Source organism: Bos taurus, chromosome 14 (genome assembly GCF_002263795.3).
Source record: "Bos taurus isolate L1 Dominette 01449 registration number 42190680 breed Hereford chromosome 14, ARS-UCD2.0, whole genome shotgun sequence".
NCBI classification, from domain to species: Eukaryota; Metazoa; Chordata; class Mammalia; order Artiodactyla; family Bovidae; genus Bos; species Bos taurus.
The window spans coordinates 1,847,436-1,869,283 of NC_037341.1; the positions used below are offsets into that span (position 1 = coordinate 1,847,436).

At 65.3% G+C, this 21,848-nt stretch overlaps 1 protein-coding gene across 6 annotated transcripts in view; it reads right to left on the reverse strand.

Annotated features, from left to right (window-relative positions):
- ADGRB1 (adhesion G protein-coupled receptor B1) overlaps window positions 1-21,848 on the reverse strand; it is a 77,580-nt gene that overhangs the window by 50,091 nt on the left and 5,641 nt on the right. For 4 of the 6 annotated variants that reach the window (XM_059893265.1, XM_025001588.2, XM_025001586.2 and 1 more), the window contains exons 2-10: window positions 14,127-15,109; window positions 4,840-5,001; window positions 3,729-3,839; window positions 3,212-3,376; window positions 2,827-2,991; window positions 2,332-2,496; window positions 1,871-2,035; window positions 1,577-1,678; window positions 87-193 (exon numbers count right to left, since the gene is read on the reverse strand). In XM_059893265.1, the coding sequence (XP_059749248.1) occupies window positions 87-193; window positions 1,577-1,678; window positions 1,871-2,035; window positions 2,332-2,496; window positions 2,827-2,991; window positions 3,212-3,376; window positions 3,729-3,839; window positions 4,840-5,001; window positions 14,127-14,895 (1,911 nt within the window). In that variant the 5' untranslated portion in view covers window positions 14,896-15,109. 6 annotated transcript variants of the gene reach the window in all.

Genomic DNA, 21,848 nt, shown 5'->3' on the forward strand with positions numbered 1-21,848 from the left:
GCAGGGTTATGTCTGGGAATGGGGGTAGAGATGAGCCCTGGAGTGATGGGAGGGGTGGGGTGGGAGACCTCGGGGCCCAGCCTCACCATCATTTGGATGTTCCGGTAGTCAATCGACACACAGCGGATATAGGTGGGGGGCTCCCAGTAGGCAATGCCTTCTTCATCCAGCTCACAGCGTCGCAGGATGAGGCCTGTGGAGATGGGGGGTCGGCTCCATCGCCCACTTCTCAGGAGGATGCGCACGTCTGCTGCAAGAGTCCCACCCACCCAGCCACAGCTCCCAGGTGCCTCCAGCTCTCTGGATGGCCCCCAGCCCTGGAAGCGGACACTCGCCTGTGGCCGTGTTCCAGGAGCAGGGCTGGCACGGGGGCCAGGCCCCTGGCGACTTTCTTTCACTCAAAACATTTCTGAGCAGATGCTGCCAGCCAAGCACTGGAGCCTGGTAGGAGCCAAACCTACAGGCATCCTACCTGTGTGGAGGCTGAACCCTGGGCCGAGTGACAGGCTTCAGAGTTCAGCCCAGGGCTTCTCCCGGAGCCCCTTCCTACCCAGAGCCCTGGGGACAACCAACAGCCCACCGCTGCCTGGCTCCACCTCTGGGGTCAGGGGGCCCCTCATGACCCTGGTGTGCTGTGGATGCTGGGCAGCCTTGGGGCTGACTGGGGTCAGGTTGGACGGCCTTGAACATGGGCACAGCCTATGACCCAGACCTTACTCCCAGGGAGCCAGGCACAGCTGTGATGACCCTAGGGAACTGCCAGGACACTGTCCCCCAACAGGAGCCACGGGGCAGGATGGGACACCTGGTCTACAGCACGGTGCAGAATGAAAATGAGGGATCACACAAGCAAAGGCTAGAGAGGTGACACCATCCTGCGACTCGTGTTTCCACTTTACTTCCCTGGGTTTGCAAGTCGCTCCCCAGAATCTGTACTATTCAGTAAACAGAACAGGGCACGGGGGCTGAAGCCACGGCTGGGAATACACAGCCTCCACCATGGTCACCAGCCTTATTGGGGGGTGGGGGGTGGGGAGCCCACAGCAAGTTCGTTTTACAGAAAGAAATGGAAGTTCAGAGAGGGTAGGTACTTCCTGAATGTCACACAGCACACGCTCCTCAGACAAGAGGGGAAAGGAACCCAAACTGTCTCTGCAGAGGCCCTTCTGGGAGCCCACCCTGCTTTTCCCCCACCTCATATCACTCCATAGGGTTGCGTGGGGATCAAGACCACGGTGTCCAAAGCTGACTTCCCAGTTACTGGCCACGCAAGCCCAGGGCAAGGGTGTGGGCTCTGTGCCTCTGGTTTCCCACATGTAAAGCAGTGACATCGTGGAACATCACACTAAAGGGCTTCATGCTGGTACCGGCTCTGCTGACTTAGGACACGGCAGCCCTGTGTCCCTGCCCGCACCCCTCCAGCCTTGGTGTGCACGGGGCTGCCCGGGCGGAGTCTGGGCCATGTGCCCTGTGCTGACAGCTCTCAGGCAGGCCTCCAGGGGCATCTCGGTGCCTCCAGCACATCCCACAAGGAAGGGACAGGTGCCCTGCCAGCCCCTGCCCCCTCGGCCCTCACCTGTGGCGTTGCGGGGACACCGGACTGCAGCCACCTCTCCGGCCGGGGTCTCCTTCCAGACCACAGCTCCGAAGTTGTCCTCATCACAGATCTCGTGGGGCTCTGCCAAGGGCCAGAGACATGAGTCGGGGCAGGGGAGAGGGAATGCAGGGAGGGGCAGAGAGCTGGCAGCAGGGTCAGGAGGGCCCAGACGCCACGGGACATCCACCCTCACAAAGCGGTCGTCCCCCAGCTGCACCCCGAGCGCCTCCCCCGCCTCAGGGTCCAGCTGTGGGGTGGGGTAGAGACACTCACCGGGACACCGCTGGGCGCCACACTGCCGGTATTCATCCTGGGGGCCCTGGCAGGCCACTCCCCCAAAGAAGGGCCCCAAGCAGGCACGCTCCCGCCGCTGCGTGCCACCCCCGCATGTGACGCTGCAGCTGCCCCAGGACGCCCAGGCCTGCCACTTCCCATCCACTGCAGGACACGGCGGCGCATGGAAGCATGAGAATGGGGACGAGGGGTGGGCAGGAGCCATGGGGACGCAGGGGCAGGGAGCCGGGAGCGGAAGGAAGTTGACACCAGGGAGGGGAAGGCAGAGCTCAGCTTGATACACGATAAGACAAGTACCCCATGTGCACCGGCCCCCGGGACCCCCCACCACCACCCCCATATCCCTGGGGACTCGTTCCAGGGCCCCCCAGCAGCCCCCAGCCCACCAAGTGACTCAGAACTGCAGGTCCCCACCCGCAGGCCCCGGGGCATGGCCTGACCTGGACACTGCTGCAGGAAGCAGTCTCGCGTCTCTACCCAGTGGCCCTGGCACTCAGCACCCCCATACGAAGGCCCGTTGCACTCGCGTGTGCGCTGCTGCCGGCCCTGGGAGCAGCTGGCGGAGCACGTGCTCCAGCTGGACCACTCGTTCCAGTTTCCATCCACTGCCCGGCCCAGGGGAAAAAGGGAACAGGAAGCCAGCGTGAACAGCCAGGGCCCACACCCCATCTGGGGTACAGGTGTGAGCACCCCACAAAGTCTGAGGCATGGGTGTGACACCCAAGGAGGTCCCAGCACCCCAACACCCCTGGCGCACCAGTAACAACATTGTAGGTTCTCTGGCCTACAGCCTGATCACAGCCTGGGGTTCCAATCTCACCTCTGAGGCCCCAGCAGGTGGGTCTGAGTGGACAAAGTTGGGCTCCGCGGGCTGACCGGTGGCCCACGGGGTCCTTTCCTGTCTCACCCCACCTAGCGCCCTCCCTCTCACCTACCAGGGCACAAAGCGATGTTGCAGAACTTGGTTTGCTTTTCCGGGCCCTCACAGGGGTTGCCTCCAAACTGGGGCGGCCTGCAGGTGCGCGTGCGGTCCCGGAAGCCGCGACCGCAGGTGCTGGAGCATAGGCTCCAAGGCGACCACTCGTCCCAGGCGCCATGCACTACGGAGGGAACGTAGCGCTCTGCGACCCCTGTCCGGCCCAGCCGGCAGCCGAGCCACCTGCCCCGGACTCCCCGACCCCGGGCCGGCGCCCCGCCCCTACCTGGACGCCCCGCCCCCACCCCTGACGTCCCGCCCCGACACCACGCCCCTAGCGGACGCCCCGCCCCGACACCACGCCCCTACCCGGACGCCCCGCCCCCTGCCGGCGCCCCGCCCACCTGGACACACGGCCGAGTTGTTGCAGAGCCGCTGCTCCCGCAGGGGCCCGCTGCACTGCGTGCTGTAGGAGGTCGACACGCAGAAGCGCGTGCGGGTCTGCCAGCCCTCGCCGCAGGTGCTGGAGCACACGCTCCACGGGGACCACTCCTCGGCCGCGGGGTCACCTGTGGGCCCAGACCTACAGCATCACAGGCCTGCTGCTGCCCCTGTACCTGCGCTGCGGTCAGACCCCCCAGGTGGCCGCAGCAAGGCCCGTGAGCTCCCCCCTCCTTTTTTTTTCTCGACTGGCCCCTTCGCCTCACACCATTTCTTCTAAATCCAGTGTGCCTGGAGACCAGCGCCTGGCACCTGAGAGGTTAGTCTAATTATGGGAAATTATTACAGTCATTAATTGGAATCAGCAGCAATTAATGACGTACAGTATTTGGCCAAAGACCTAATACCCTGGAACCAACTTTCCCCACTTGCCAGTTTTAGTGCGTTTGCTGTCAGCCCCACCCAGACGCTGCCACTTACCTGTCTGCGGGGCCGGGAACCCAAACTGCTGCAGGTCGTCCCCCAGCTCCTCACGCCGCCGGGCATCCGTGGACCGCAGGGACTGGCTCCTGGAGTTTGTGCGCCCGGCGGCTGCAGGGCGGGTCCAGGTAAGCGCCCAGGCCCTGGCCTGAGGCTCCCGCCCTGCAGCTCTAGAGGGGCGCTCTTGGCCCTTTGTCCCTCAGTCCTCAGTCACAGTAGGGCCCAGGCTTGCCAGCACCAGGGCCACTTGGTCCCACTGGGCAGCTGAGAAACCTGGGACCAGGGCACCCTGGTCTGGGGCCAAGCCCTGTCCGATCCAGACTCCCCTGCCCTGCGCCCCTCCCTCTCTCCCCGCGGGGCCCGCAGCGTCACCCGCAGGGCGCCAGGTGTGGATGGCTGCTGCTGTCCCCTCCTTAGCATCCCGCCTGCGGTCCTGCGCCCCGCGGCCCAGCCCAGACACCACAGGGCCCTCCCCAGGCTTCTGAGATGAGCTCCTCTCCCCAGGAAAATTCATCGGGGAAGAAACAACCCGAAGAATGACAGTCTCATTATAACTTGATTTAACTTTATGGAAGCAGCTAAAATATGCATGAGGTCATTAGAGAGCCTTATTAGAGAAATACATCCTGGAGGCAAGATGCAGCTGGGACAGGCAGCTCTGGTCAGGGCTGGGGATCGGGGTGGAGGGAGAAGCCCACTGACGGCCTTCCCCGTGCACCCCAGAATTCCCAGTCCGCAGGTGCTAAGACAGCCACATCCAGTCTAACACCCGGTCCCGCCCCTCCTCCTAGGCCGTTTCTTCTGATGCCACTCGGCCAGGACGAGGAGTTGGCCCCGCCCTTGGCTAGGCCACACCCCTGGTCCCGCCCCTCACAGCCCGAGCCCGGCCTAGCCTGGCCCCGCCCTTGGGTAGGCTCCACCCCTCTGACCCCGCCCCACCCCAGGTCCCGCCTCTCACAGCCTGAGTCCGGCCTAACCTGGCCCCAGCACCTTCCCTGGTCCGGCCGGACCCAGCCCCCCGCCCTTTTCCCCACCTGGCCCGGCCCGGGCCCCTTCTTCTCCCCACCCCACCACCCGCGACTCCTCCCGTCCCACCCTTCCGCGCACTCACGGCCGCAGGCCTTGCGGTTGCACAGGCGGCCCTCCTCCAGCACCCCTTCGCAGCCGCCGCCCTGGATACCCGGCGCGGGCAGGCAGGTGCGCGTCCGCGTCTGCAGGCCTCCCCCGCAGTCCCGCGTGCACTCGCCCCATAGGGACCACAACTTCCAGCCGCCTGGTGGGAACCAGAGGACAGAGTCAGGGCCGGGGTCAAAGGGCTGCAATGTCTTTCAGGCAGTGTCTCAGGGATCTTGCAGAGGTCTGGGGGTAGAGCGGCCGCTGCGAAGATGCCTCAGCGTCGGAACCAGCGCAGCGCCCTGGAGGGTCAGCCAGGAGGCGAGAATGGGCCTGGATGAGGTTAGCGATGGGGTGCGAAGCACAGGCGGCCAGCAGGGCAGGGAGGGTCAGAGGTGCAACCCCAGTTCCCTCTGGGGTCTGAGTGCTTTCTGGCTGTTTACAGGCTCCCAGGCCAGGGTCTCCTCAGGGACACCAGAGGCCCCACACCTGGTGGCCTAGTGAGGTCTCACACCCTGGGCCCCGCCAGGCCTCCCCTCCCCAAGACACAGCAGAGACTGGCCTCCAGGCCCCTCTGGCCAGCCTCCTTCAGCCCTCTCACAGATCTTCATCCCGGTCCTGTCCCCTCGAGCATCATGACCTCATGTCCCTGAAGGTCTGGGCCCCTTGGCAGTCCCAGTGCCACCGAGGATACTAAGAGCCTCCAAGTACTGGGGAGCCACCGAGGGGTGCGGAGCAGGAGGCCAACATCTGGGCGAGAGCTGGGCTGCACTGATGGGTTCAGGGAGGGGCTGCTTCATCCAGGCATTCAGTCCAAAAGTCAGATAGCTCCCGGCCTGAGGGGCTCTGGTGCTGCCACCCCATTTGTCCCCAGGAACTTCAGGGCCCCTTGCTTCCAGAACAGCAGGGTCAGGGCAGACCCAGCAAGGGCATGCACAGGTCACCAAGCACCTACCATGGGCTGGGTGCCCTGCACGCAGCCCCTGACACAGCCCCCAGGAATGGGGCAAGGAGATGGCACTGCCAAGGCCCGGCACTGGGAGTCACCCTGGAGCTGGGCCACTGCCCCACCTGGGGTGGGAGCAGGGGAGCCAGGCTGGCCAAGGGCAAGTCACACCTGGCCTGGCAGGAGGGCCCCTGTGGCCTCTCAGAGCCTGGCTTCTCTGGGGAGACGTGGGGTGAGAGGGCAGACTGTGCAGATCCCTAAGGTGGGTGCTGAAGCTGAAAGACGGGGTTCACGTGGGGGCCCCACCACCCGCTGCCCTGGGATGGACAGGTCCACCCCACCCTGCCCTCATGCCCTCCACCTGAGGATGAGGGCGCTCCTTCCCAAGTCTGCCGCCTGTGACGGCAAGCAGCAAGAAACGATGGGGAGACCACAGGCGTGGGGTTTCAGTCGATGCTAGAAAATCCCACTTTGTGTGTGTGTGTTTTGGCACACTGCCCAGCATGTGGGCTCTTAGTTCCCAGACCAGGGATCTGAACTGAGCCAAGGCAGTGAAAGCGTCAAGTCCTAACCACCGGCCCTCCAGGGAATTCCTCCAGAGAGCCTGCTTTGATGCGCAGCAAGTTGGGCGTCCAGGTGCTGGGTTCTGTGGAGGGCCACGCGAAAGGTGTCAGCTATGCTGTGCCTGTGCAGGAAACTGACCAGCAGGGGGCGCTGGAAGCAAATGAATGGCAGGCAGGGGAGTGGGCCCAAGTCCCCCAGTTCAGAAGGCAAGGCTCATTCACCCTCCAAGCCCCCAAGCCATCAAGGATCCTTCTCTGCCCTCACAGAGCCCCCCTTCCCAAGCATCCCACCTCCCCTGGAGCCCAGAGAGGCAGAGCCTCAAGGGCACACAGAAGTCAGGCCTGTTCTCAGACCTGCCCTGCAGTTGGGACACGCAGGTGGGTGGGGCAGGTGGGCAGGCCAACGCACCCCGACAGGGGCCCAGCAGGAGGGGCCAGCTCTGACCTTAACTGCGTGGTCTGTGGCTGGGCATGGGCCCTGCTTTCCCCCTCCCGCACATGCAGTGCAGAGAGGCCCGGGGAGGACCTTGCCAGGGCTGCAGAGTAGAGGCCGGGCTGAGCTTTGCAGGGACTCTGGTTCCAGGGGGTCAAGGGCCCTGATTCCGAGCCCCTCCTGAGCCTGGGCTTGATGCCCTGTGCTCCCGCCAGGGCCTCTCTGTCCCCATTGTCCACGTGAGAAGTCTGAGCCTGCCCTAGTGACAGAATGCTTGGGCTCCCCTAGTCAGGAGGGGCTGAGTAGGTCATTGGACCTGGGCTCCCACCCTTCAAGGCCCGGTGCTCCCCCAAGGCTGGCCCTCAGGTAGCATCCTGGGCAGCAGAGTCCTGTCTTCCCCACTTCCTGTCCCCCCTCCCTGCTCGGCACTGGATGCCTCAGGAACCTTGAGTCCCAGTCCAGGAACCAGGTGTGGACCCACTTACAGCAGAGGAAACCGAGGCTCAGAGAGGGGTGGTCCAGACAGTCGGGAGCTGGTGAGGCTCCCCCCACCCCACCCCACAGGACGATCTGCCCTGGAGTTGAGGAGGCAAGCAGGCCTGAGCCTCACCAGGCAGGGGGCTCCAGGGTCCCCAGGGCTGGGTAGGAGCCAGAAGCATGGAGGCTACTACGCAGATATGACTTGGTTTTGAACTGCAACTGCCTGTGTCCCAGGGGTTCGGGGTGTGTGGCCAGCAGACCAGGGCACAGGGGAGTGGGTGGGGGGCCCCAGGACAGCCCCCCGTGCATACTGCCCGTGAGTGGCTCTGAGGGTGTGACGGGCTGAAGCTGCCCAGACGCGGGGCCTCACTGCCACCACTTCAGGTGCCTTCCCTTGGGGCGGTGGTCGGCAGGAGCCCCACAGCCACGCCCATTTGATAGCAACGGGAGCCGGGACCAGGCCCCCGATCAGATTCCAAGCACTGCCCCTGTGGCTGTGTGGCCGTCAGACAAGGCAGGCTGCCAGCAGCACTCTAGGCCGCTGGCCTGGGGCTCCGTCTCACCGGCTGAGCCCCTGTCCTTCACACTGACACGGAGGAACGGGGAGGCTGGAGTCGGGGGCGGCCTGGCCGCAGGGACACGGTGGGCCCGTCCTGCCTGTTGCCCCTTGCTGCCCCAGCCCAGCCCCCGTGTGGAAGCCTGAGTGACGTGGAAGCTGGCAGTGGGTGGGAGAGAGAGGGTGTCCAAGCCAGGCTAATCGGAGGATGCCACTTGGTTCCCATGGCAACTGCTGCAGAGCTCAGTCTTTCAGGATAGACTCAGGTTAGGCCTCAGCTGCCAAAACACCCACTACTTCAGGGCTGGTTACCTTGGTGACCCAGGTGGTGGGGACGTGGTGGGGGGAGGGGAAGGAGAGGAAGGGTCATATCAGGAGAGGCCAGGCAGGGGTCCACTGGCTCAGAGGACAGACTGCCCCCTGGGCCCGGCCCTGACTCTGCTCACATGCTGATTCCCGATCCTGATCACACACGGCCTTGATCCTCATCACAGACTGACTTCTGATCCTCGACACAGGATCGCTGTCGCATACCGAGCCCTGACCGCTGGTGCACGCTCGGTTAATGGCAGCTGCTATCTTTGTTACCGTTTTTACCATGTGTCGTCACACGAGGCTGACACCTGATACACGTTCACCAGGCAAGCACACCCACGACCAGGGAGTCCCCCAGGCAGGTCTCCCGGGCCCGCAGAGCTGGGCACAGAGGAGCTCGGCCCACCCTTTGCTGGGTGACCATGGGGCTCTTGGGCTGGGTGGGCTTTGAGGGGGCAGCAGAAGAGTGGGCAAGGCTGGGGGGTGGGCTGCCCCTCCAGGCCCGGAAAGAAGCCGCCATTCTTCCCAGGCTCAATGCCCCCTCTGTCTGGAAGCCTCATTTCCATCTCATTAAGGGATGAATAGAGCCAATTAATGGCCGCCAGGCAGCCTTGGCCACCCATGAGAGCGGACACACGGCGAGGGGGCTCCGGGCCTCCTTCCCACCCCAGCACCCCCGTCTGGAGGCTGTGGTCGCCCCGGTACCGGGGTCCCTGTGCCCCAGTGGGCTGGGGCGGGGCGCTCAGGGAAGCCCTCTTCCCCCCTGGGCCTCCCCGCCTCCTGGGTCCCCTTTGGAGGAGGCAGTCTGCACTTCCTGTCTTGTCCAGCAGAGGTCTCCCCAGTCCAGCAGGTCAGGCTGCACCTCCTGTTCCCGCCCTGCCCCTGACCGTCAGGCCAGGGTCCCTACGCAACCACAGCTCAGTCCAGCCCCCTGTGAGGACGGCAGCCCCCAGAGTCAAGGCCTGTCCTGCGGCATGCAGGTTCTTCCTCTGAACCCCTTGCATGGATGTGCAAATGAAGGCCACAGGGGATGGGCAGCTCCGCCCCCACCCAAACCACAGCCCCGCTCTGGCTCTGTAAGTCCAGACTTGGTGCATCCTTCACCAAGGCCTGCAGCTGCCACATCAGGGCCCGAGCGACCAGCACGCCGTCCAGCTGCAGGAGGCACTGTGGGATCTCAGGATGGGGCTGAGAACCACGGCCACTGCCCACAGGCCACTTGCCAGAGGAGGCGGACAAGGAGAGTTCCTCCATGCACGATAGAGGCCCGGACCCTACAGGCAGGTACTGTCCCATTCCCATTTCACAGAAGGAAACTGAGGCTCGGCAAGTCAGTGACAGGACCCCGTCTGCAGGGTTAGTCCGGCAGGCGCCCCCGTCCTAAGAAGGGTGCCAAGGCCTGGGTCCTGCTAGCTTTCCACTTCAATGCTGGATGACCTGGGCAGGTCTCTTCGCCTCCCGGAGCTTTGGCTATACAACTCACAGCCCTTCCCCGCTTTGGGGGGAAGCGAGACCCCAGCACAGCCACAGCTCCCAGCCTCCCAGCTGCAGGGTTGTGTGGGAACCCCACTCTGGGCGGCCCCCCGTGTGCTCTTATGGGCTCCACGGGGTCACGTCTTCCTCTGTCCGCCTACGATACCTGGAGGTTGTCTGCCTGGAGCTGGAAACCTTGTTTTCCAGGTTTTCTAAGTTGGCCTTTGCGCAAAAGAACAGCTCCCCAGGCTGGGATGAAAACTGTCCTGGCAGGGAGGCCCTGACCCTTCCTGCTCCTGTCCCCCCCATCCCCCTAACACATTCTTGGTCACCCCTAAACTCCAGAGACACACCCTTTCCCCTCGAGTACCTCCTCCTATCAGAGCCCTGCCTCTCTCCACACACTGCAGCCCCTAGAGAGGGTAGCTGTGCGGCACTGAGGGTGGGAATTACTCCAAAGCCCATGGGGTGTCAGGGCAGGGGCACCCCGGCTGAGAGCGGACGGGCCTGGAGGCACCGGGGCACTCAGCCTGGGGCAGGTCACGGCCCTAGGCTCAGCATCCCTGCCTTACACGCGCTGAGGATGTCACACACTCAGGCTCCAGCCCAGCTCCACCCCACCCAGGCAGGCACTTGGGGGAGGCACACATGTGCACACGCAGGGTCATGAACACACAGGGACACACACATGCCCAGGGACACGCATGCACACACACAAGAACACACGCACACACAGGACACACACACAGGGACCCACACATATACACAGGGACACACACACACACACACACACACACACACTGGCCCCCAGCCCCCAGGATGCTGCTTTTTCATTATCTTACATGTCGCTTCTGCAATAAAATTCTTTAATTAAAACATGAATATTTAAAGCAACCCTTGAGAGAAATGGCCCCATCTCACCAGAGGCAGAAAAACGCAGAGAGACTCTGGAGGGGGTGGGAGCGGGCGGGCTGTGCAGAGGGGCAGCCGGTTGGGGGCAGGGAGCGGTGCTCTGGCCCGAGGAAGGCTTGCCAGTCGGACGCATGGCATGGCCATGTGGCGATTGGACAGGCCGGGCAGGGGCATGGCTGAAAGTGGGCCACGGGCTGGCCTGGGCCGCCTGCTTGCTCTGGGCATCGCACGGCCCCCTCGAGCAGGGACGGAGGACACGCCTGGCTCAGCCTCCCCTGCTCGGGGTGGGGGGCGTGGCTCCGGGGCACAGGCTCCGCAGCATGATGTGGGGTCTGGCTCAGCTGTGTGTCTTCTGAATGACTGCTAGACCTCTCTGGCCCGTGGGCCACCTCGCCCCTACACACACACACACACACACACACACAGACCCTCTCACCTGAGCTCTTGCAGGAGAAGCCCCGGGTGGCCAAGAGCTGCTCTGCTCCGGGTCTCCCCTTTCAAGCTGTGTGAGCCTGCCCGCAGCCTGGACGCCTCTGTGCCTCCCCCCACTCAACACGTGTTTATCAAGGGCCTGCTGCCACCAGGGGCTGGGCCACAGCAGGGCGTCCCCAGTGAGCAGGGCCAACTCCCCTGCCCCACGATGGGGACATCCTGGCAGGGACAGAGTCAGGACACAGGAAATTCTCAGGTGTTCACGGGCGATTCCGTGTGGGAAGAGAGGGAGAGAGAGGGAGGGCACAGTGGGCCTGGGGCTGCCGCCACGTGCCATCTGGGCAGCCCCTGAGCGAGGGGGCATGTGGGGAGAGTGCTCCGGGCCAGGGAGCACCCCGGGCAGAGGCCCTGGGCCGGGAGGCGGGTCCTCGCTGGGAGCCACCTGCACGGCTGGGAAGAGTGAACTGGTTAAGATGCTGTGGTGTAACCTGCTGACGCCACGTGTACCCCCAAGACCTCAGAAGCATCAGGGCCTTCGGAGTCCAGGCACGGGCATGGAGTCTGCGCCGCCCCTGGGTGGGGGTGACCACCTCCTGTTCCTGCTGCCCCGCCCTCAGAGTCGAGCGCCTCACTTCCTGGTGGCAGCCCCAGCCCGCATGCCCTCCAAACTGTCTTCCACGAGGCAGTCGGCCCTGCCACGGAGCCTTGACTTGAGCTTTGTCAAGACTTGCGCAGAGCCAGCCTAAACACACACACACGCATGCGCGTGCGTGCACAGTGAATTCAAGTACATACCAGTGTACACGTGTACACGCTCACACACACGCATGCACAAACACAGTGCACAAAGATACCTGATGGCTGTACACCAGCATGCACACGTGTACACGCCAGCCACACAAACATGCAAATACTCACATGTGTATGTGTGAGTGTGTGCAGACACATACTGGCAGCGCCTGTGTGAACGCACATACATGCTCCCCCCACACACACTTGTACACATGGATGCATGAACACACACATGTTCACATAACACACTGAACACACACGCTTACATAACACTGTGCACATATGCTCACGTAACACACTACACACATGTGCACGTAGACGTGTGAGTACAAGCATGTGCACATGTGTGTGCACACACGCACACCGGCCCACCTCCCTCCAGCACCACATGCAAACATTCCCCTTCTCAGAATCTCTGCTCAAGTCCAGAGTCCCCACGTAGCCCTCCTCCTCCTCTAATCTGTCTCTGCCTGCCAAGCCCTCCAGATCCCCTACCTAATAATAAACATAGATATTGACATTTCATCACTGATGTTGCTTTTGCTTAGAAACACTTTCACCCCAGTTCTCATTCTTCATGACAACCAAGGAAAGAAGATGTTTTACTCTCTCCATTTTAAAGACAAGGAGCCTGAGGGGATTGGCCCAGGGACACAGAAAGTGCAGGGCAGGCTGGGATTAACTTGAACCTGACCCCGTGGTCCCTCTCAAATGACATTCCCGCTGGATGGCCTATGGGCCTCTCATAATCGGGTCCCACTCTGACCTCCGGATCTTCCTCCCCACCACTTCCCCACCTCAGCTGAGGTCCTCACGCCCAGACAGAAACCTGGGCATGGTCCAGCGATCAATCTCCTTCCTCCACGCCCACATCCTTGGCATCAGCAAGTCCATCAGCTGCTCACCCCATCCCCCAGGCGCTCCCCCTTCCTCCCGGCCAGGCCAGCATCAGCTCCCTCCTGGATTTCTGCTCTGAGCCAGACACTGCATCGACAGCCCCAGCCCTGTGCCCCCTCTGCTTAAAGCCCCCACGGCCCTTCAGCTCTCAAGAAGAGGCAAACCCCGTCCGGGAGGCCTGGCCACATTTGCACCCAACCACACACCTGGGCCTGCTCCCTCCAGCACCAACGTCAAGCCCTGAGAGCTCACAGCTCATCACAGCGGCCCCGCCTCCTTGACCTTGTCCCACAAGCTCTGTGCAGCTCCAGCTAGACCAGGTTATCTCCCTAGCACGGTCACTGCCCTGGGATGCTGCAGAGGCCAGCTCTTGTGCTGTGGCCTCCACTGTGGGCCAAGCTCCAGGGCCATTAGGCCTGAGGCGACTGGACAGTCCCTCAAAGCAGGCAACACCTTGCCGGTGAGGACACTGAGGTTCAGGTGGCAGGTGACCACTGGGGAGTGGCCGAGCGACGTGTGCGGCCAGGTCACCACCCTGCCTGGCCCTCCTGCACCCACTGGCCTCCCAAAGCTGCTGCCCCCTCTCTGCTCTGTCCTCCTCCTCCACCCGGAGGACCACCCCCACCACCATGCTGCGGGGCTGCCCATGCCAAGGTCACAGCGCCCTCCATCTGGTCCAGCCCGAAGACCAGCCCTTGCACCCCATCGCTGGGGACCCTGACCCAACTGATGGAAGGCGGGGGTTTCCCGACGGCTTCCTGGACGCTGCGCCCCCACCCTTGGGGGCTCTGCCCGCCCCCTCCCTCTTCTCCTCTCCAGCTACGCTCACCGCTTCACGGAGGTTTCTAATCTGGGCTCCACGGCCCAGGGGCCATGAATAGAACCATGTTCCAGGAGAGCTGGTTCCCCTTGAAACCCCCCACGGAGCTGCTCTCATGCCTTGAAAGACGTTTTTCTGAAGAGTCCATCAGTCTCAGTGGCTTGGGAGAGGCCAAGAGCCCTGAGCATGTCACCCAGCCCCACGGGGACCCACCCGCATGGATGCCCAGCCCAGCCTGGCTCCCGAGCACCTGGCACACTGTCTGGTCTCCACCTGCACAGATGGTGAAGAGCTGTCTCCTGTCACCCTCACCCTGGGGTCCCACGGGGGGCTCCCCTCCGTGCGCATTCGGGGTCTCCCTCCTGCCCCGCCCCCGTGGAGCTCCGCTCCCCATCCCACCCCCTGATGGTACCAGCCCTGCCCCATGCTGGTGCCTGTCTCACCAAGGACCCCAAGCTTGCTAAGAAGGTGGGGCTGGCAGAGCACACGCTCACCCTCACCTCTGCACTGCCCTGCCTCTGACCCCCACAGGGCTCACCTGCACCTCTCCCAGAATTCCAAATAGTGTACCCTGGGACCAAGTGACCCCTGACCTCCAGGTGACCAGCAGCGCCCCCCCGGCCCCGCCCCCTGCGCTGTGTCATGGACGCCTTGCCGCTCACTCACCTGGAGTGCCATCCCCGCCCCGGTCCTGGGTCAGGCTGGTGAGGCAGTTCTCGGGGCCCCCAGCCACGCCGTCCCTCAGGCAGACGTCCCCACGGGGGGCCAGGGAGCCAGAGGCAGAGTCGCTGGTGTCCCCGCCCAGGCAGGCGCAGGGGGTCTGCATGATGCCGCAGGGGTGCGAGCTGCGGCTGCCAGCCAGACAGGCGTCCAGCCAGCGGCACAGCATCTGGCAGGCGGCCCGGCTGGGGTTGCGGTTGCCGACCACTAGGTACTCCACGGAGAAGTCGTCGCTGGGCCCGGGGGGCCCGTCCCGGGTCCTCAGGGTGTTGTCTTGGGGCGGCCGCAGGCGCTGCATCTGCAGAAACTGCTTGCTGGCCTGCAGGAAGGCCAGGGGCGCCGAGGGGTCGCAGAGCCTCAGCACCTCATCGAAGCTCTCCACGCCCAGGTAGGTGCGCGTGGACTCCAGGAAGGAGTCAAACTGGTAGGTGCGGACGCGGGCGGGGCCGCTGCAGGCGGGCGCCTTGGCCACCTTCATGTAGAGCGTGTAGCGGCGCGGGTCCGGGTTGCGCAGGGTCCAGGAGCAGCGCGAGGCGTTGGCCGGGAACACCGCGGCTGCCGAGAAGTAGCCGAAGAACTTGCCCTGCACCAGCGTGGCGCAGGGCTCAGCCCCGGGCCCTGCGGCCGTGCCCGCGGCTGTGCCCACCTGGCGCCCCAGCAGCAGCAGCAGCCCAAGGATCCAGAGGGCACCCGGGCCGGCGGCCTGGCCCCTCATCCTAGCTCGCGGGGCCGCCGGGGTTCCGCGGGCTGGGCAGGCAGGCGCGGGCCAGGCCTGGACATGCCAGGGTCCGGCGGCGAGCGGGGTTGGGCCGGGCTGGGGGTGCCGGGGCTCTGGACCGGGGGGCAGAGGTGGCTTCCGGGCACTGGGGGGGCAGTGGTGGCTCCTATGGTCCAGCAGCCTGGCACCTGCCCATGGCCTCAAGCAGCAGCTGGAAGAGAAAGAGCAGAGTGCAGGGTTGAGCCCCTGGGAGGGCACACTGAGGGCAGTGCCCACCCTGGGCTCTGAGCCTCCAACGCGGGCCTGGCCCGCATTCAGTCACCTGTTCTGCCCGCCTGCCAGTGTGTCCACCTGCAGGGGCAGAGAGCCAGGGGCGGGTCACTTCCTCCCCAAGCAAGCCTGGGCGGGAAGTGGTGGGCAGCCCTGGCCAGGGCCGCTGGCCCAGGGGCCTTGGCTGTGCCCGTTCAGCTGGGAAGCCTGGTGAGGCTCCGGGGGCTCCGGGCCTGCCCACTGGCCCCATCACAGCCATGGGAGCCATCCTGTCGCTGGGCCTCTGGGCCTCTCAGACCACACCCCTCCCCCACATCTTTCAGGAAGGATCTGAAAACCCAGCCAGAGGAGAAGCAGGGTGGAGGGCAGAGGACAGAGGTCACCCCCGGCCTCCTGCAGCCCCGCCTCTCTGAGCCTTGCCCTGGCGGGTGCGGAGTCCTCACGTCTGCATGAGTGACTGGCTCTGTGGGGGACGAGGGTGGGGTCAGACCCTGGTCTGGCTTTGCTGACATCCATCCGCCCTGTGCCTGGCACATACCGCTCAGCCTCCTGCCTGCATTCCTGCCAGGGAGCCACCCTCTCCCCTTCCCTGGAGTCACCTGCAGCCCCCGGGACCAGGCCTCGGCCCACGCTGACCCCTGCCTGTCCCCCCAGCCAGGCGGGCGCTGTCCCCCTCCATGTCACATGAGGAAACCGAGGCTCAGATGGGGTCACAGTGAGGGGGCAGGGCCACACTTGAAGCCCCAGGCTGCCCCAAACTCCTGGCCCTGGGGTCCCCTGACCTGCGGAGGAGTGGGCCTGGCCATGTACCACCCACTCACTGCGGGGGGTGGGGACGGGACGTCACAGGTCAGCGGGGACGAAGCGGAGCCTGGGCTCAGAGGCTAGCACTGCCCCTCCTGACCCGCCTGCATGTGGACCTGGAGAGCTCCTTTAGCCTGCAAACCTCACCTCCCCGAAGCCCCTGCTGGGGGTTATCCCCCATGGCAGCTGGGCGGGTGGGTGCAGGAAGAGCTGCAGCGGCCTCCCAAGTCTCCTGGCCTGGGGCGGCCCCTCCGCTCTGCTGACCGCGCACACGCCAGCCGCTTCATGCTGCCAGGCCCAGCTGGCCAGTGGCACAAGGTCGGCCACCGCTCTGCAGTCCCCTCCTGCTGTCCTTCCCCACAGGCTGTGGAGGCAGGGCAGGGAGCGGGGCATGGGCGGCCTCGGGCTCTGCGCCAGCTAAGCCAGGGTGGCTGGGTGTGGGTGGCCCCCCTCATGGCTGTGTGAATGCGGCCACACCCTTACCCCCAGCCTCAGTTTCCCCATCTGTACAGGGGGGTGCAGCCTCACTCTCCCAGCATAAGGGAAGCACTGGACCCGTGGATTTACCCAGAGATGGGGCAGGAGGAGACCCCAGTGGGGAGAGGAGCCGGGAGGGGGCTCCAGAGCACCAGGGATGGCCCCTGGGGGCTCTTTAGTGGCAAACGCTGGGGAGGGAACTTGCAAACTCTTTGTGCTGGCCCTCTGGGGAGAACTGGGCAGACTGCCCTTGGCCCCTGCCTCCAGGAAGCCGCTGATCCTGCCACACCTCCAGGCCATCCTGGCCAGCCTTGGGCCTAGCACCGCGGAGCCCCATAGCCCATGTTCGGGGACTGAGGCTGGGGCCAGGGTACTACGGCCAATCCCAGAGCTGGGAGGCTGCCTGCAGGGTGGCCGTGGGATTCGAGACCTCACATGAGCCCCTGCCCCAGCGGCAGCACCCCCTCCCCTGGCCCTAGGCTGGGAACCAATGTGGCTGCCAGCCCCCCAGCTCTGTTGCCCAGGAGAGTCCCTGGTGGATGTCAGCAGAGCCCAGTGGAGACCCTTATCATAGTCTGGTGCCTCCTCCAACAGCCCCCCGACCCCACCACTCAACAGCCAACTCAGCCTGTCCCATCCCCCTGGACCCAGGGTCAAGGCCACCCCAAAATCGCACACCTGCCCCTAGAGGGTCCTGCTTGGGCCCTGCCCACCCTCCCCCCACCCCATCCCTGCTTCTGGGAGCCCACTCCTAGCCCTCCCATCTGGAAAGTGGATACAGCCTGGAGCAGACACTCTGCCTGCATGCTGGGGATGAGGGTCTGGTGAGGCACGGCCGCCTCCCCAACCTTGTGGCCTTATAGGCCTGGATGGGGCATCGGCCTGGCCCCGCGTGGCGGGACGCATGGGAAGACCTCCTCTGCCAGACACAACTCTCCACAACCTGGAGGATCTCTGTGCAGAGGGGCCTGTGGCCACAGAAGAGCCACCTGGGTGGGAGTCTGTGGGTGCTGGATGCCTGAGCCAGGGTCTGGCCCCGGGTCTGCAGGACAAAGCCCCTGCCCCCGAGAGGCAGGGCACGGCCCTGGGTCAGGCAGACTGCCCTAGCCCTGCCCATGCAGGGGCTCGTGCGAGCCGGCCTGCCCTCATCCAGACCGGCTCACTTGGATCCGGTCAGCCTGTGCGGGGAGCGAGGCCACCCCCGTGCCCTGCACAGCAGGCAAGAGGAGCAGTGAGGGTCACAATCAGGGCAGGGCCCTGTTCAGAACTGCCCCCCAGAAGTGTGGCGACATGAGAAGCTGGCCCGAGAGCAGGAAGGAAGCGGGGCAGGTGCTGGGGCCACAGGAGGGAGTGGTCCCGGGCCCAGCGGGCAGGGGAGGAGGGCACCTTCTAGCCTGCACCCTGGGGACGTGGGAGGTGCCAATGGGCGCAGGTAAGGGGAGGTCAGGGTACCCTTAAGACTGAGGCTCCGGTGTGAGCCTTCAAGAGGCTCCTGGGGCTAGAAGATGGCCTGGCAGAGCCCCCCGTGGGGTTTTCACACAGGGTCCCACAGCGGGGGGTCGCTGGGGCCACCAGAGGGCCAGGAGTTCTCCAGAACTTGAGGGCTCCATGCCCTGGGCCTTGGGGACAGCTCTGCTGGCCAGAAGGCAGTCCCAGCTCTGAGCCCGAACCCCTGAGTGGCCTGGTCCGGCCTCTTTTGGCTGGACTCGGGGCAGAGCTGGGCAGGAGGCCCAGGCCGCCAGCACGGATGGCCCCTGAGCCTGCCAGCGGCCACTCACCTGCACCTGCCCAGTCCCCGCCCTCTGCCCCGCCCCCGACAGGCCCACAGGTGCTTTCCAACAGCGGGGCCCCCCCGGCCCTATTCCCTGCCTGCCTGAGAGCTCCAACAAGGCCTTGGATAAACGGCTCAGAGGCCGCTCAGGCCGGGGCACACCAGTGTCAGGCCCCAGGTGACACAGCGGGGTGGAGACCAACCAGTCAAACCCATCCCAGGCTGGGAGATCACAGCTGAGAGGGGGTGGGGCCCACGAGGGAGCCCCGGACCCCGCCTGGCACCCTGGGGTAGTGTCCCCTAGGGGCGATGCTGGCAGGGTCCTGAGATCAACAGGGGTGGCCCCTGATCTTCACTGAGGGGTTCCTCTGACAGGGTTGGGGGCACAGGCCCAGAGAGATGGGAGGAGATGGGCAGGGGGCAGTCAGAGGACAAACAGGGCCTCAGAGATGACCAGACCCCCACCTTAAGCAAGTGGGTGATGGGCGGTGGGGACCCTCGCTGAGCTGGGGGAACAGACGCGTACGAGTATCTGTGTGTGCATGTGTGTGTTCTGTGTGCACACACGTGTGTGCGAGGTGTCTGCACACGTGGGCACCTATAGCACGCTCGCACGAGGCTGACGGCAGGAGGAGGGCTCAGTGTGTGCTATGGGATGTGTGGGTCAGTGACCCGGGAGGGGTCAGCCTGGAGGGGGAGCCCCAGGGAGCCCAGGGCAGGGCCTCAGAGGAGGGCCGGGCCAGGGAGGGCGGCTCCACACCCCTCCCTTCAGGTAACCGCAGTGGCTCATTTGAGCCGTGCTCCCACCCTCAGCCACACCCAGAGCCTGGGCCTGCCGTCGGGTCAGACTCCACAGGCCCACCGACCAAAGGTGAGGTAGGTAGGGGCGCCTGGCCTCAGTGCTGGGCTCCGGCGTGGTCGCCGGCCCCTCCTAGGGAGGTAGGGGCGCCTGGCCTCAGTGCTGGGCTCCGGCGTGGTCGCCGGCCCCTCCTCTCGGAAGTCCTCACGGGTGGCTGTCTCTCGGAGGCTGCAGGCCTCTGTCTGGTCCGTGGGTTCACATATCCCGACTGGGGTCACTGCGGCGTCGAGCGCCCTTTGCCCGTCCTGGGTTCCAGTGATCAATGGGCACCCGAGCCCCTTCAGGGTCCCCGCCTCCCCAACCTGCCTGCGGCCAGGAAGCCTGCCGAGTGCCCGGCCCCAGCACTTTGGCCAGCCTCTGCCCCGAGCCTTCCGCATGGCCTCTCGGAGCCTGCAGGGCAGCCTCTGGGTGAGGGATGGGGGACCCCAGAGAGCCAGGTGAGGGAGGAGGAGCTGGAGTCATGGTGATGAGAGAGGGCTGACCGCACACTGGGCCAGGTCTCGGGTCTCAGGGGACCCCTGCGAGGCAGTAACAGTGTCAGCCCCACATCACAGCTGGAGGGGTCACCAATCTGCTGAGGGGTGCCCCACCCACCTCCCACCATGTCTCAGATGCATCCGCACCCAGGTGGACTGTCCAGCCCCTGCCTGCCATCAGAAACCAGGGTGCCCCAGGTTCCCTGCCCACAGGGGCGTGGGCTCGATGCTGGCCCACCAGGCTCGATGCTGGCCCACCAGGCTCCGGGATTCTCCAGCCGCACCTCCATCCTTGGGGCCCCTCGCTCCCCTCCTGGCCCTGCCGTCCCCTCCCCACCCACCCCAGGCCACCAATGGCATCCCCAGACACCAGCCACAAAGGCGCTCTGTTGTCCCGGCCGGCCCCCTGAACAGTGCCCGCCTGTGTCCTGGAGAAGGCTGCCCTGGGGGAGGGGCGGGTGGGCAGCCGCGGTACGGACGGCGGCCCGAGGGCTGGTGGGTGGGCAGGGCTGCGAGAGGCCACCTAAGGGCGCCTGACCACCCCGCCCTCCCCCCGTGGGATGCCCAGGGCCCCCACAGGTCCCTCCTGGGCCATGGCAGGTCAGGCAGCTAGTTTCCCAGAGGCACAGGCAGCCCCACTGGGCAACCCCGGTCACAGACCCCAGACAGCCTGCCCAAGCGGTCTCAGTGGTATGGGGCCACAGGGAGGGGCTGGGAGCCGGGGCAGGCCTCCGTTTACGAGCAGAACCGGGGGTGGTCTGCTAGGAGACCCTGGCCCCCAGCCCCACGACCACCACCTGCCCCCACTCCTAGCCCATGTGTGGCCAGCCAGCGTCCTGAGCACCCCAGCCGACTTGTGGGGCATCCCAGGCCTGCCCCGAGGGGGCCTGGCCGCGTCGTCCTCCCAGCAGAGAGGGGAAGCAGACCAGGAAGGGTCCCCAGGTCCAGGGGCGCGGGTGCCGGGGCGGGGCTGGGCTGCCAGTGGGGAGGCTCCCTCCCCTGCCCGCCAGCCTGGGCACCGGGGCGCCAGGGGAACCTGGCCGGGAGCCAGGCAGAGCCGCCCCGGAGGAAAGAGAAAGGCGGCCCGGCCGGAAGGTCCAGTGCTGGGGCAGAGAGAGGAGCCTTGTCCTGGGCTGGCTCTGCTCCAGGCTGCCCCGTCCAGACCCGCACTCTCATCACGCCTCTCCTTCCCAAGAGCCTGTCACCCCAGGCCACTTGCAGGCCTTGAAGACACCCCACGCTCCGCGCTCTGGGCCTGTGCTCACACCCGCCCGCTCTGAGCAGCTCTGCCCCACCCCCACCCCCCGCCGGGCAGACACGTGTGGTCCTTCGGGTCACGAGCCTTTGGGTCACAGGCAGGGTGGCTGCCCTGGAAAGCGTTACCTGAGCTTGCGGGGCCTCCCAAGAACAGACGCGCCCTTGCGAGCTCCCACCACGTCCTGCGACCAGGGCACACGCACACGCACACACAGTGCTCTTGTGTTGCACAGACACACTCTGCGGAGTCCCGGGCGGGGACAGTGAGAGCATCAGCCCCTTCAGCTGGGCGTCCCTCGGGGGCAGGGAGCTCTCCCAAGGAGGGGAGGCTCCCGAGATTCTGGCTGCGACCTATGTCCCTGCCTCTCCTCTCTGCGTCCCCCTGCTTGGTACCGAGAGGAAGCCCATGCTCCCCGAGGGAGACACGGCGTCCTCGCCCGCTCAGCTGCTAGCCACGGGTGACGCTCCACCCACGCCCCACGCCAGGGTCTGTTCCCGGAATTCTCAGCAAGAGGGGCTCATCCAAGGTCAGCGGTCCAAAGTCACACGAGGAGGGGGTGGGGATGGTGGCAAGATCGGAAGAGGCGGTCAGGAAGGGCCCTTGTGGCCGGGCCAATGACGCGGAGGTCCCGGGGGTGTCCCAGGGGTGTCAGGGTGTCCCTGACAGCATGGGGTGGTGGGAGGGGCGAGAACAGAGGAAGGGGTGCTTAACCTGGACATGCTTCAGGGAGCCTAGGTCTCGGGGCTCTCGACAGCCCTGCCCCGCCCCATGGCACCAGCGGCTGCATCAGGACATGCTGTCTGAGAGGAGCCTGAGCACTTGGTGCTTAGAGGTACCAAGGTTCCCGGCACCCACAGACACCTTCTTCCCCGTCTCCAGGAGGGCTGAGGGGAGGAATGATGGCAGAGTGTGGGCCGGGCCCAGCGCCACCACCAGCTGCACCCTGAGAGCTGGGGCTGGGTGGGCAGCGAGGGGGGCAAGCTGACCTGTGGCCCAGGGCGAGCTCTGGGGAGGAGGCTGACCCCAAAACCAGGG